We start from the raw sequence: 12,727 nt of genomic DNA, 5'->3' as shown, positions 1-12,727 counted from the left end.
CCAGGAAGTCGGGTTGGTAAACCGTAGTTATAAAAATGAGAAGGGGAGGATTTCGATCAGGATAGGACACGTGGAAGAGGGAGTTTCTTGGTCACAAAACATAATTTACTTCTTGACATAAATGATGGTCACATTGGTGTGTATTTGTTCACTCTCCTGTATATATTTCACAAGCAAAAATGAAGCATACAAGTATAACTTTTATTAGGCTTTATCATAAAACAGTAACAGTAAAAACTGTTACATATCCGTGGTAACTATACATATCTAAATTTATGCACATTTTCAAAATCTAAGTTGTTCTTTACCATCTTACATTGCATTATGTTCTGATATGCTGAAGAAGTGAGGAGACAGTGAAGGCTCCAATAGCTATTTCCAGAGGAAAGGCATCCTCCATGATAGGACTCACCAACATTAACTTGTATCTGAAAGGAAAAAATGATGGTTCTGATTGCAAGTGACTTACTAAATTTTGGTGAAATAAAAACATGGTTAAGTATTTTTTTTAAAGTGGCTTAAGTCCTTACCATACCTTATTTTTCTTCATTATACTTACCACAAACCAAGAGCATATTTCTTGCCCACCTCCTCTACCAGCAGAAAATATGTAAACAACTCCATGATAACATAAAATGAAGTTTATGCTATTTACTGGCACATCCCTGGCCCCCAGACCTGTGCCTAGCACATAACGGGCTCAATCAGTTTTTGCTGAATGAACAAATGGATCTAAGGACTTATTAAGAGGGATTTTGATGTTACATAAGCACTTGATTGCTCTTCAATAGCAAAGCAAGATATCTGGGTAAACAACTATTGTTTTATGCAAAACATAATGCTCATTAAAAACACACAATCATATAGCCATCTTTCCAGAATAACTGCAAAAACAAAACTATCAAAAAACCCACGGGTTTAAAAAGCATTGGATTCAATAGCACATGGAATGAAAAGACATTGAGATTTGGAGTCCGTTGGGAGACTGAATCACTACTAGTAGAAAAATAAGCATTTGCTGGCCCAAATCCGGATCAGTTTTTACCAAAGGATCAGAATTTATGAGGGTGGGGGTCTACAAATTGATATTTTTCAAAAGCTACCTCAGTGTTTCTAAGAGTCAATCACCTGTGAAAACTGTGTTCACTCAGGCTCTGTACTAGTCTGACTCACCTTAATTCCAGCCCCCGTAACACAGTGAAGGACACTGACTTTTGAGTGCCGGACCAAATGTGTGATACAAGTGGCTTAACAATTTCTTTTTAGGTTTATTATTTTCATTGTATATTTCCCATTATCATTTATCCTGCTTACACCCTCTTCCACCTCTCCTCTCACCCACAATCATCACACCGTTGTCCATATCCATGAGTCCTTTTTTTTTGTTTCATACCTCACAAATTTCTTGAGGAAATATAATCTTCCTTATATTTACACATTTCAATGAAGTTATTCCCCTTGAGACAATTTAGGTAACACTGCTTTTTTAAAATCAGTGATCCTAATTTAAGCACTGAAGTAAATATAAAGACAGGTTTGGGGCTGTCCTTGTTAAAATCAGTCACATGGAAAGGAAGGAAGCTCAAGCCTTTTCAACTTAATCCTCTTCTAAGAGTAAATATAGGTTTATAGGAGGTCTAATCAGTGTTAACCCAGACAAGCTGCCTGCCATCTGATGAAAACTGAAAGTCCCACCAAAGTTCTCACATATTCTTTAAAAAATCTCTCTTAGACTGCTTGTATTTTCTTTAGGGTAGTCTCAAGTCTTACATCTAGAGCAAACATGGCCAAGCCTACAGTCTGCACTGCAAAGCATGGACGGGAAGCACCACACTCTCCAGCCTCTCCCTCTCTGTCTGCCTAAGTCCTTCCCACTAGGAGTTACAACCCCCCAGCCCCCACTGCGCAGGTTTGGTCCCTCTCGCCATTCCACCCCAACCTTCCACATCGGCAAAGACACAAGAAGAAATTTCAGATATTTTTACATTCGTCATCACAGACTAGGTAGAAACCATCCTGATCTGAGAGATACAATGGATCCAGACAGGAAAGACAATTACCTCAGATAAATTTTCTGTATCTCAGTTTCCCATTGGCAAAAATCATTCCTCTATGCTTCTCGGAAATGTCGCAAGATTTCTCAAATTTATGAGGAAACAGCACAAATAAACACAGGTACCAATTATAAATCTCTGAAATGTCTAATGGATGCCTCCCAAATATGACACTTTCTCTCTGCTTCAAAACAGTTCGTTTACTCTCTTTGGTCAAATATAAAAGTCATACATGTAAAATGATACGAAAACAGGCACTACAAAAAGCCCCTGGTCCAACCCTGCCTCTTAGCATCTCTGCCCACATCAACCTAGCCTGACTAAAGCAGCTTCCCAACAGCCTACTCAGGGCTGAATAAGTGCTATAAAGCAGGACTAAGGATTGATGGAAGAGCTGACTTCCCCGCAATGTAGATGAAGGGGACCTGCTCAGAGTCACATGCAAACCAGTGAGCAAACTAGGATTAGAACCCAAATCAACTGGCCAATTTTGGTTTATTTGTAAGGTCAATGGTAATTTGTTTTGGCTACAATGTTCATAACATGTTTACATGGTTTCCTCTAGGTTTTAAAAGATTTTCAGTTTGTTTTTATAAAAGCACTTAATTTTTTTTTCAATTTGTTAAGAATTAGGTCAAGTGTAAGAATATACCAGTATTTTTTATATTACATTTTCATTCATAAGAATGTAGGCTAAATTCCCCCAACAGCTGGGGGCCATAAAGAGGAGGCTGGTCAGATTACCTAGTAATAGCAGCAGCCAAAAATTATCAAGCACTTGGGGTGTGCCATGCATTAATCCTTGACATTCATTATTTCACTTCATTCTTACAACAACCTCATAAAGTAAATTTTACCAAATTACCAAAACAGAAATTTAGGATTAGAAAAAGACATTATGAACAAGATAATGTTACTAGAAGTGTCACATTTGGAAAAAGAATCCAGAATCAGGGCCAATTTTACTGCACTGTATTAACCCATGAAAGAAAGACCAACAACATCCATCAAATGGACATGTGTATTTATTGCACAAATTTCCCCTAGAATTGGGAGGTTATTATAATACAGGTGTACATTTGAGAAATGTATACAGAACAAGAAACAGTATGTACATTTATCTCACCATCTAAATAACTTAGAGAAAGCAGAACAATCTCGTAAGACAGCTACCAGAAATAGGCAATGCATGAAATATTTTTGTTTTTTAAGTGATCGACCCCAGTGTATGCCAAATAGAACAAAATTATACCTGTGCTGGTAAATTTATTGCACTTAACAGTTTCAAACTCAAAATTAAGATATATGAATAAAAGCCAGGAATACTTAAAATCAAGCCAATTAGTTTATATACACGGAAAATTAGTTTTAAATCTATAATGTAAAAAGATCCCTTTTTATTTCCTATTGCAACCAACAGTTTTTAAAAATACTTATTAACACATAGCTGTCTGTACCATACAAAAGTTGAAAAACTTATTTTGAACAGGCCAAACGCTTTTCACATTCATCATAATGACCACCCTTTAAAAGCAGCAGCAGCTTACTCCATGGGCTTTCTGTATGAAAAAAATGATTATGATGAAGGCAGTAGAAATTACAGAAGTGCTGGGAATTATGAAATTCAGGAGTCCTATAAGGATTAATGAATCTATAAGAAACTACAGGCCCCTTCCCTCCTAGCAAAGCTTAGTTTTAAGAATAATGGTAGCATAAGCCATCCATTTATTGAAGATTAGATTTTCTAAATGCTAATTTCTTAGAGATTTCAAATAGATGGGACTGTGAATAGTCTGATGATTAAAAACAAAACATGCTAAACAGACTTCATCTACCTGCTACATATCATTCTGAACTACAATAAACAATAATGTACAATGATGCACATATGAACATTTCTATATTCTGAATTCTGCCAAAGAGACTGATTCATAGAATTCCAAACAATAGAATAGTGAAGAATTTCATTGATGAATAGAACAAAAATATTAAGCCAAAGAAAATATACCCATAAACACTCTTTGGCAGCAAGTCATCCATGAGAGACTGGTGCTAACTGGGACCAGTAGATAGGACACAGAGGCCAAACTGATTGCAGGCACACCAATTTTAGGTTACATTCCATTACAATCAGCATTTCTTCTTAGTCTAGGTTGGAGAGTTCTTGAATATGGAGAGCAAGGCAAAATGTGACCCAATGCTACAAACTCAAGGTCAAAGAGTTAAACCACAGAAATCTTTAATTACTGAAAACTGAAAGAGCAAAAATGAATATATTATACAGGAAATATATATAGTAACAGAATAAGCAAGTGGTGTTTTTCTAACTAATCAAATAATTATGATAAAAATAGTCCATGAAAGCTGAAACCAACTTCACTTCTAGAATTAAAGTATCTTAGACCAGACAAGTAAAGAATAAACTATTATGTAGTATTCAAGTAAACTGAGGTAGTAGAGCATATTGAAAACTTTACCTACCCATCTCTATTTACATTACTTACAAAAGTTTGGTTCCATATTAGCTTTTCTCACAAGCAACATTCTACAATATATACAGAACAACAAATGAAAAGTGAAAACCTTTAAAAGAATATTAGCTTTTGGAAGATGGGAATTTCAAGAGAATAATTTTAAGAGTGAATGAGTTCTATTAGTGTAAATTTAATATTATTAAGCAGTAAAACAAATATTTATTTTCTGTGGGTTCAAGGATGGCTGATACCAAAAGCTAAGGCCTCAGCTACCTGAGCACTACTGAAGAAATATTATTTTTGCCAATGCTTTGGTGCAAGTTTTAATACTAATTTTAATTTATTAAATTAGGTGCAAATAGGTAAATATTAACATTTTATAAGAATTAGCTTATACTTATAAACAAAACAAAGAATATAAAGTAGTACTATTATTTGGGGATCTACATTACTCACCCTTTAAAAAACAATTGGCTTTATTAATATTTAAGGGTGTGTGACACCAAAAAATCACCAGAAAGTAACATTTCAACATTATATACAATTAATACTAGTTGAAAATATATATATATATTTAAAAAGCCATGTTTATCAATCTTGTATTTTGACCTCTTCTCTTAAAAAACTAGATACATATGTACACTTGGGTGAATAACAACACAGATTTACACTCATTCTCTTATAATTAACGGGCTATTTAAAATATCAAGAAATATTTAGAAATTAGCTATTTTAATTGACAAAACAAAAAATAATCAAGGTTTGTAAACCTATGTATCTTAGAAATAAAGAATTAAAACAAATGAAATGACTATTTCTGAACCATTTAATATGAGATATCTGTTGTTATTTAGAGTTGTGGCAACACTGTAGTGATCATATAAAATTCCTCAATGTTACTCATTTTATAGAAATTTCTAAGTTACACTTTGGCTTTTTCAAATGCTTCCCCCCAAAATTACTTATGATGTTTTATTTTATTTGGTTAAAAATCTACTACCACCCCAAAAGTCCAGTCAAAAAGAAAAAGCCAAATGTTCACACAAAATGTACTGTAATGCAAGATATCCATGTGACTGACTTATTCAGATGGGACTCTAATGGAAAAAAAAATGCCATAAATGTATGTTGTGTCCTGCTGCCTTGGCTTCTACTTCACATTCCTAAAGGAGTATCTGTGCAACATATGGAGAGTGAGTGCTTGCTACAGCAGCCAGGAGAGGAAGGTCACTGGATTCGATTCTGAAATCAAGAAAAAAAAAATCCATCAGGCTTTCTGTACCCCCAAGATACAGGCCAAATGACTGATACCTGTGAAGTTACTACCCCTCAGCAATCAAGGACATAGGCCACCCTGGTCAAAAGAAAAAGGTGTAAGAGCTGAAGATGATGACAGTTGGAAATATTTCAGTAAGTGAAAACCAGAACCAATTTTTTTTAAAAAAGGAAGAAGCATCTGAACCCCAATGGAAAAATCATGGATGAAGGAAAGTTATCTTGCTGACTTGCTAATGGACCATGCAAGGGACACTGTCTAGAAAATACAATATAGTAAGAGAACAGGATAATAGTGTACACCCAGGTGGTTTTGAATACAAATGTTTCCATAATAAGACATACTGAGAAGAAATAATGGAAGCATCTTCAAAACATATCCTATCACAAATAATTTACAGGAAAAGAAAAATGGCCATAAATATAGAAACACTCACTCTTGCAGACTCATTCATGGCCAGAGAATAAATAAATCTACACAAGTAAAATCAGATTTCATTTTTCAGATAGTAGCCTGTAAAAGACTAAAAAGTGGGTAAAAGCCAGTAGTAGGAACAGAGTGCTTCCCACCACTTGTGATAATTTATTCAAGTTCTTACCTGGGTCAAAATAACTATCGCTATCTATCAAAAAGTTAATACACATGCCCTTTAGCCAAAAATTCTACTTCAAATAATTTATCCTACTAACTTCAAAAATTTATATTCATTCCAGCATTGGTTTGTAATAGCAAAAACTAGAAAATATAGTGGGTCCTCAAATAATGTCCTTTCGTTCAGTATCATTTCATTGTAATATCAAGGAGATGCCAAAGGAACTTATTTCTTCTTTATATCAATTACCACATGGTATACTTGGTTTCATTATATGTTGTTTCACTTAAATTTGCAGACCCTATTAAAGATGTTAAATGAGAACTCATTGTTATATAAAGCCCACCATACAATGGAATGCTATATAGCTATTAAAAATGAGACAGATCAATATGTGTTCATATGAACATTCAAGAAATATTAAAAGGCAAGTTGCCCAATAATAGAGTGTAAGTCAATTTCTGTTTTTTTAATTTATCGATTTTAGAGAAAGGGAGGAAGGAAGGGGGTAGAGAGAAGGAGAGAGAGATATCAATTTGCCATTCCACTTATTTATGCATTCACTGGTCAATTTTTATATGTGCTGAGACCAGGGACTGGACTCACAATCTTGGCATATCAGGATGATGCTCTAACCAATGGAGCTACCTGGCCAGGGTCTCCATTTCTACTTTTTTATGGTATATATGAAAAAATTCTGTCAGAAGAAACAATCCTTTAACAGTGTTTGGATGAAGTTAGGGAAATCCTTTCATTTTATACCACAATGCACTATAAACCAGTTAAATTCACATTAGTTTTAAAAAGAGTTTAAATTAAAAAAAAAATAATGGCATTATGTGCAGGGAATCATCTATTTCCAATCTGGGTGGTAAGAAATAATATTAATGAAAGAATTTAATTTGGTATCTGACATACACTAGCTATTTGCTGAGGTTGGCTCTTTCTCCCTTCATAAAAACTGAATTATACAAAAGTTCTAGCTTATTATAATTTATTTAACTAGCATTTCATGAAATAATCTACATGTACACCACATACAAACACAGTGGCCATGGGACATAAGGAAAGTGCTCACAGAACATAAAAAAGGGCTATACCAGGCCTCCCATCAAATTATCTGTTCCTCTTTCACTTAACATTTTAGAGAATTGTCCTTTTCCTAAGAATAACTGCAGAAGGATGAATAATATGTAGATAATGTACTACCATCCAATGTTTTTAATCAACTCATATGGGTGGCAGGGAGGAAGCTGGGAATGAGCTTTCAACACATTTACAAGTAAAAATGAATAGTGCTTATTTTTCTAAGGCAGAAATTTAAATTCACCCTGGTTGGTGTGACTCAGTGGACTTAGCACTAGCCTGCGAACCAAAGGGTAGCCAGTTCGATTCCCAGTCAGGGAGCATGCCTGGGTTGCGGCCAGGTCCTCCGTAGGGAACATGTGAGAAGGACACACACTGATGTTTCTCTTCCTTTCTCCCACTCTCTCTATAAATAATCTTTAAAAAATTATAGAAACTTCATTAAAAGAATTTAAATTCATTTTTCAATCCTTACCCAAGGGTATATTCATTGATTTTACAGAGAATGGGAAGGAGGGAGGTGGGGAAAGAGGGGAGGGAGGGAGGGAGGGAGGGAGGGAGAAAGAGACAGACACATATCGATTGGTGGCCTCCCATACATGCCCTGACCAGGGATCAAACATGCAACCTAGGTATGTGTCCTGACTGGGGAATCAAACCCCAACTTTTCTGTTGTATGGGGCGATGCTCCAACCAGCTGAGCCACCCAGTCAGGGCTACATTTAATTCATTTTTATCTGACTATATTCTCAACTTACTGTAATGGCACAGGGGACAGTGAGTCTAAGACAGGGATCTGCTCTTACATGGTACAGAGCAATCCGAATGATAACAGTGTCTAGCTTCTAACAGAGAAAGGCACTTAAAAGAAGGCAATTCTGAGAACAGAAGGCAGCACAATGTGAAAACAAAACCAGAAGAGAAACCATGAACATACCCTAGAACCACTCCCAGCTCCTTGACGTGAACACGCATCTGCCCCCTCAGGTACTCAGACAGCATTTTGCTCTTGAAGTACAACTCCTGTAATCGGTCTTCAAGATGCATTACACACTGCAGTTGGGGGAACCAAGAACCAGGTCAGAAAATGGCGTGCCATTCTAAGTGATGGCAATTTCCATAGCATTATGTTTTTGACAAGTCTATTTAGTTATTCCAACATAAACTACAACTTTGAGCATATTTTTAAAACCAGTAATTTAGGTAAATGAGTGTAAACCTTTTTCTAGCTGATATCCAAGATTTTGAATTTACAGTTTTATTTTTAAGTGGTAAATCACACACAATATAAAATTTACCATATTAACCATTTTTAGTGCACAACTGAGAAGCATTACATACATTCAAAATGTTGCGCAACTATCACCACTATCCATTTCCAAAACTTCAAAAAAATGTTTTAATTTCAAATTTTATAAATATAATACTTATAAATTAATATACTTCAAATGTATTTACACAGGATAGGCTGCATTCTCCTATGAAAGTAAAAGAAAAAAGGTGTGCAACAGCTCACAGAGAATGACCTGTAGTCTTTACTAGAAGAGAGGTATTTTCAAGCCGGAATATTAAAACCTAAACCACTTATTGTCCATTAACTTGTTCAGTTTACTAACACAGGTGATTTTTCACATGAACTGATGCTGTCAGGGGTGTGCCACATACAGCCCATGATGGCTGTGAGTGTGATCCAACAAAAATCATAAATTTACTTAACACATTAGGGGATGTTTTTTGTGATTATATCTCAGTGTATTTAATGTATGGCCCAAGACATTTTTTCTTTCAGTGTGGCCCAGAGACGCCAAAAGTTGGACACCCCTACACATGTTTGAGGAAAAACCATGAATGTGCAAGTGTTAAAATACTAAAATCTTGCAGAGTGTTTCTTTCTGATGAAAATCAACTATTAAAATGCCTAACAAAAACTAATTTCTTATTAGAAAAACACAACTAAATGGGTTTGGGGGAACATTTATTGTTTTATGGTGCATGTTTTCCCCATAATACTGACTTGGGCTGAAAATGAAAATGCCTTAAGTGAAAAAAAAGTTTACAGAATATATATATTTTTCATAAAATTCGTATGTGTATGTATACAAATATAACACAACTTACTATAGTACCTCTTTTTAAGTATATAATTCAGTGATGTTAAGTACATTTATAATGTTGTACCACCATCATCAACATCCATTTATAGAACTTTATTTCATTATCCCTAATAGAAACTCTGTACCCATTATACAGTAATTCCTCCTTCTCATTCCCTCCTTCTCCTCAGCCCCTGATAACCTCTATCTGGTTTATGTATCTATACATTGGCCTGTTCAAGATACCTCATATAATTGGAATCATACAACATTTGTCATTCTGTTTTGCTTACTTCACTTATCATAATATTTTCCAGGGTCATCCACGTTGAAGCATGTATTGCAGATTCATTCCTTTTCGTGGCTGAATAATATTCCATTCTGTGTATTATACCACATCTTGCTTAACCATTCATTTGTTGATGGACATGAGTTGTTTCCAACTTTTGGCTACTGTGAATAATTTTGCTATGAACATTATGGCACAACTGTATGAGTCCCTAATTTCAACTGTTTTGAGTATAAACCTGGAAGTAGAATTTCTGGATCACATGACAATACAATGTTAAACTTTTTGAGAAACTGCCAAACTCTTTTGCATAGCAGCTGTACCACTTTACATTCCACTGGCAATGTACAAGATCCAATTTCTCCCATCCTGGTCACTAAATATTTTTTTAAATCATAGCCATCCTTATGGGTGTGAAATGGTATCTCGTGGTTTTCATTTGCATTTTCCTAGTAACTAATAATGTTGAACATCTTTTCATGTGACTATTGGCCATTTGTATATATTCTTCAGGGAAATGGCTATTCAGTTGTTCCTTTGTTACTGTTGAGTTGTTGGAGTTCCCTGTATGTTCTGGATATCAATCTCTTCTCAGATATATGATTTACAAATATCTTCTCTCATTCTGTGGGGGTTGTTTTTTTTTTACTTTGTTGACAATGAGTATCCTTTGATATAAAAAAGTTTTTAATTTGATGAAGTCCAATGTATCTATTTTTCACTTTTGTTGCCTGTGCTTTTGGTGTAAAATCCCAGAAATCACTGAGGATTATCCCCCACGTTTTCTTTAGTTTTATATTTTTAGCACTTAAGTTTAGGTTTGTTCAAGTTTAGATTTAAGTTTGAGTTCATTTTTGTGTATGGTATAAGGATTCAACTTCATTCATTTGCAGGTGGATATCCAGTTTTCTCAGCATGAGGTATTGAAAAGACTACTTTGTCTTTGTGCTTTGAAAAGGATCCCTTGTCTTGAACTAGTTAACCATATATGTGAGGGTTTATTTGGAGGCTATTATATTCTGTTGGTCTGTATGTCTGTCCTTATACCAGTCCCACACTGCTTTGATTTACTGTTACCTTGTAGTAGGTTTTGCAACCAGGAGGTATGTGTTTTCCTACTTTGTTCTTCCTTTTTCAACATTGCTTTGTTTCTTCAGGGTCCCTTGAGATGCCACACACATTTAGGATAGGTCCATTTGATTAATGAAAAGTCAATGGAATTTTTGACAGGGATTGCTTTGAAACATACATCACTTTGGGAAGTGCTGTCATCTTTGTAATACTAAGTCTTCCGATCCATGAACACACGCTATCTTTCCATTTACTTACGCCTGTAATTTCTTTCAGCAATGATTTATAGTTTTCAGTGTACACGTCTCTTGCCTTCTTGGCTAAACTCTAAGTATTTTAGACTTTTGATATACATTCTTCATTTCTTTTTCAGATTGTTCATTGCTATGAAATGCAACTATCTTTACACGCTGATTTTCTACCTTGTGACTTTGCTGAACTAATTTATCAGGTCAATCAAGTTTTTTTTGTAGACTCTATGTTTTCTACATATAAGATCATGTGATCTGCAAACAGAGATAATTTTACTTCTTCCTCCCCAATTGTGATGCCTTTTTTTTTGTTTCTTGCCTAACTGTTTGCACAAGGACTTACAAAGACTATGTTGAATAGAAGTGGTGAAAGTGGGCATCCATATCTTGTCCCTCATATCTGAATATAACGTCAGTTGTGGGTCTGTCAATATATGGCCTTTATCATGTTGATCTACAGAGGTTTTTAATTAACCTATATTATAGTTCTCTTAAGTAGAAAAAGAACCTTGAAAATTCAAAATGGTGCCTTTGGTAAGAGGTTACCAGTATTATAAAAAGCAATCACCCAAAGTCCTGATGTGACAGTTAGGGTCCAGAATGCACTGGCATTCTGCACAAAGCTTAGGGACATTGCATGTCCACCCCATACATGATACTCATCAGGCAAAGCATTCTGGCTGCTGAAATCATAGAATATACTATATATACATGTACACATCCCCTTCTTTCCTAGTATGCTTGGACCACCATAACACAATGAATACCATCAAATTGGTGGCTTAAACAACAGAAAATTATTTTTTCATAGCTCTAGAGGCTGGAAGTCTGAGATCAGGGTGCTACTGTGGTCAGATTCTAGTGAGAAGTCTTTCCTGGCTGGCAGATAACTGCCTTCTCCCTATGTTTTCACATGGTGGAGACAGTGTAATTTCTGTCTACTTCTTCTTATAAGGTCACCAATCCCATCATGAGGGCTCCATCCTCATGACCTAAGTCACCCTAATTAACTCCAATAGGCCCAATTCTAAATACCATGGCACTGGGGGTGAGAAATCCTACAGAGGAATTTTAGAGAAACACAAGCATGCAACTGATATTACCTTCTTCGAGGAAAACAATGATGACATGAACGGCAGTGTTCAATGTAGGCACACTCAAAATATAGTTTGGATACCTATCAAAGCACTCAAATTCAAACCTAACACATACTTACAAAATTTGGAGACAAGTTATGTTTATAAAGCTGAAGAGTGGAATGAAGCAGGTTGGAAACAAGACTGGAAACCAATACTTCCTTTCCTAGTTTATTATCTGTCACTCGTCTCTGGCTACTAGCCACTTGCACGGTCCATTTATCCATATCTGCTATAATACAGACAGCTTCTGCTATTGGTTCATCTAACACTGGATGCTGGAAAGAAAAGAATAATTCATCTTAAAATGAGCAAATAAAGTTTTTATAGATAATGCTAATGGAATGAGGCATGGAAAAGATATAAAACAGAAGTAAATAAAAGAATATTAAGTAATGACAGCAA

The 12,727-nt window shown here is 35.2% G+C and overlaps 1 protein-coding gene across 2 annotated transcripts in view; it reads right to left on the bottom strand.

Moving 5' to 3' along the window:
• Positions 1 to 3,061: 3,061 nt before the first annotated feature.
• FNIP1 (folliculin interacting protein 1) overlaps positions 3,062 to 12,727 on the bottom strand; it is a 121,030-nt gene continuing 111,364 nt past the window's right edge. For both annotated transcript variants that reach the window (XM_037050523.1, XM_037050524.1), the window contains 3 exons: positions 12,403 to 12,600; positions 8,420 to 8,535; positions 3,062 to 5,770 (listed from right to left, as the gene is read on the bottom strand). In XM_037050523.1, coding sequence (XP_036906418.1) covers positions 5,692 to 5,770; positions 8,420 to 8,535; positions 12,403 to 12,600 — 393 coding nt within the window. In that variant the 3' untranslated portion in view covers positions 3,062 to 5,691. The remainder of the gene's footprint in view (positions 5,771 to 8,419; positions 8,536 to 12,402; positions 12,601 to 12,727) is intronic.

This window comes from Sturnira hondurensis, unplaced genomic scaffold, assembly GCF_014824575.4.
Source record: "Sturnira hondurensis isolate 20B ecotype Veracruz unplaced genomic scaffold, ASM1482457v3 Scaffold0006805, whole genome shotgun sequence".
NCBI lineage: Eukaryota > Metazoa > Chordata > Mammalia > Chiroptera > Phyllostomidae > Sturnira > Sturnira hondurensis.
This window is presented reverse-complemented; position numbering and strand designations above follow the sequence as displayed.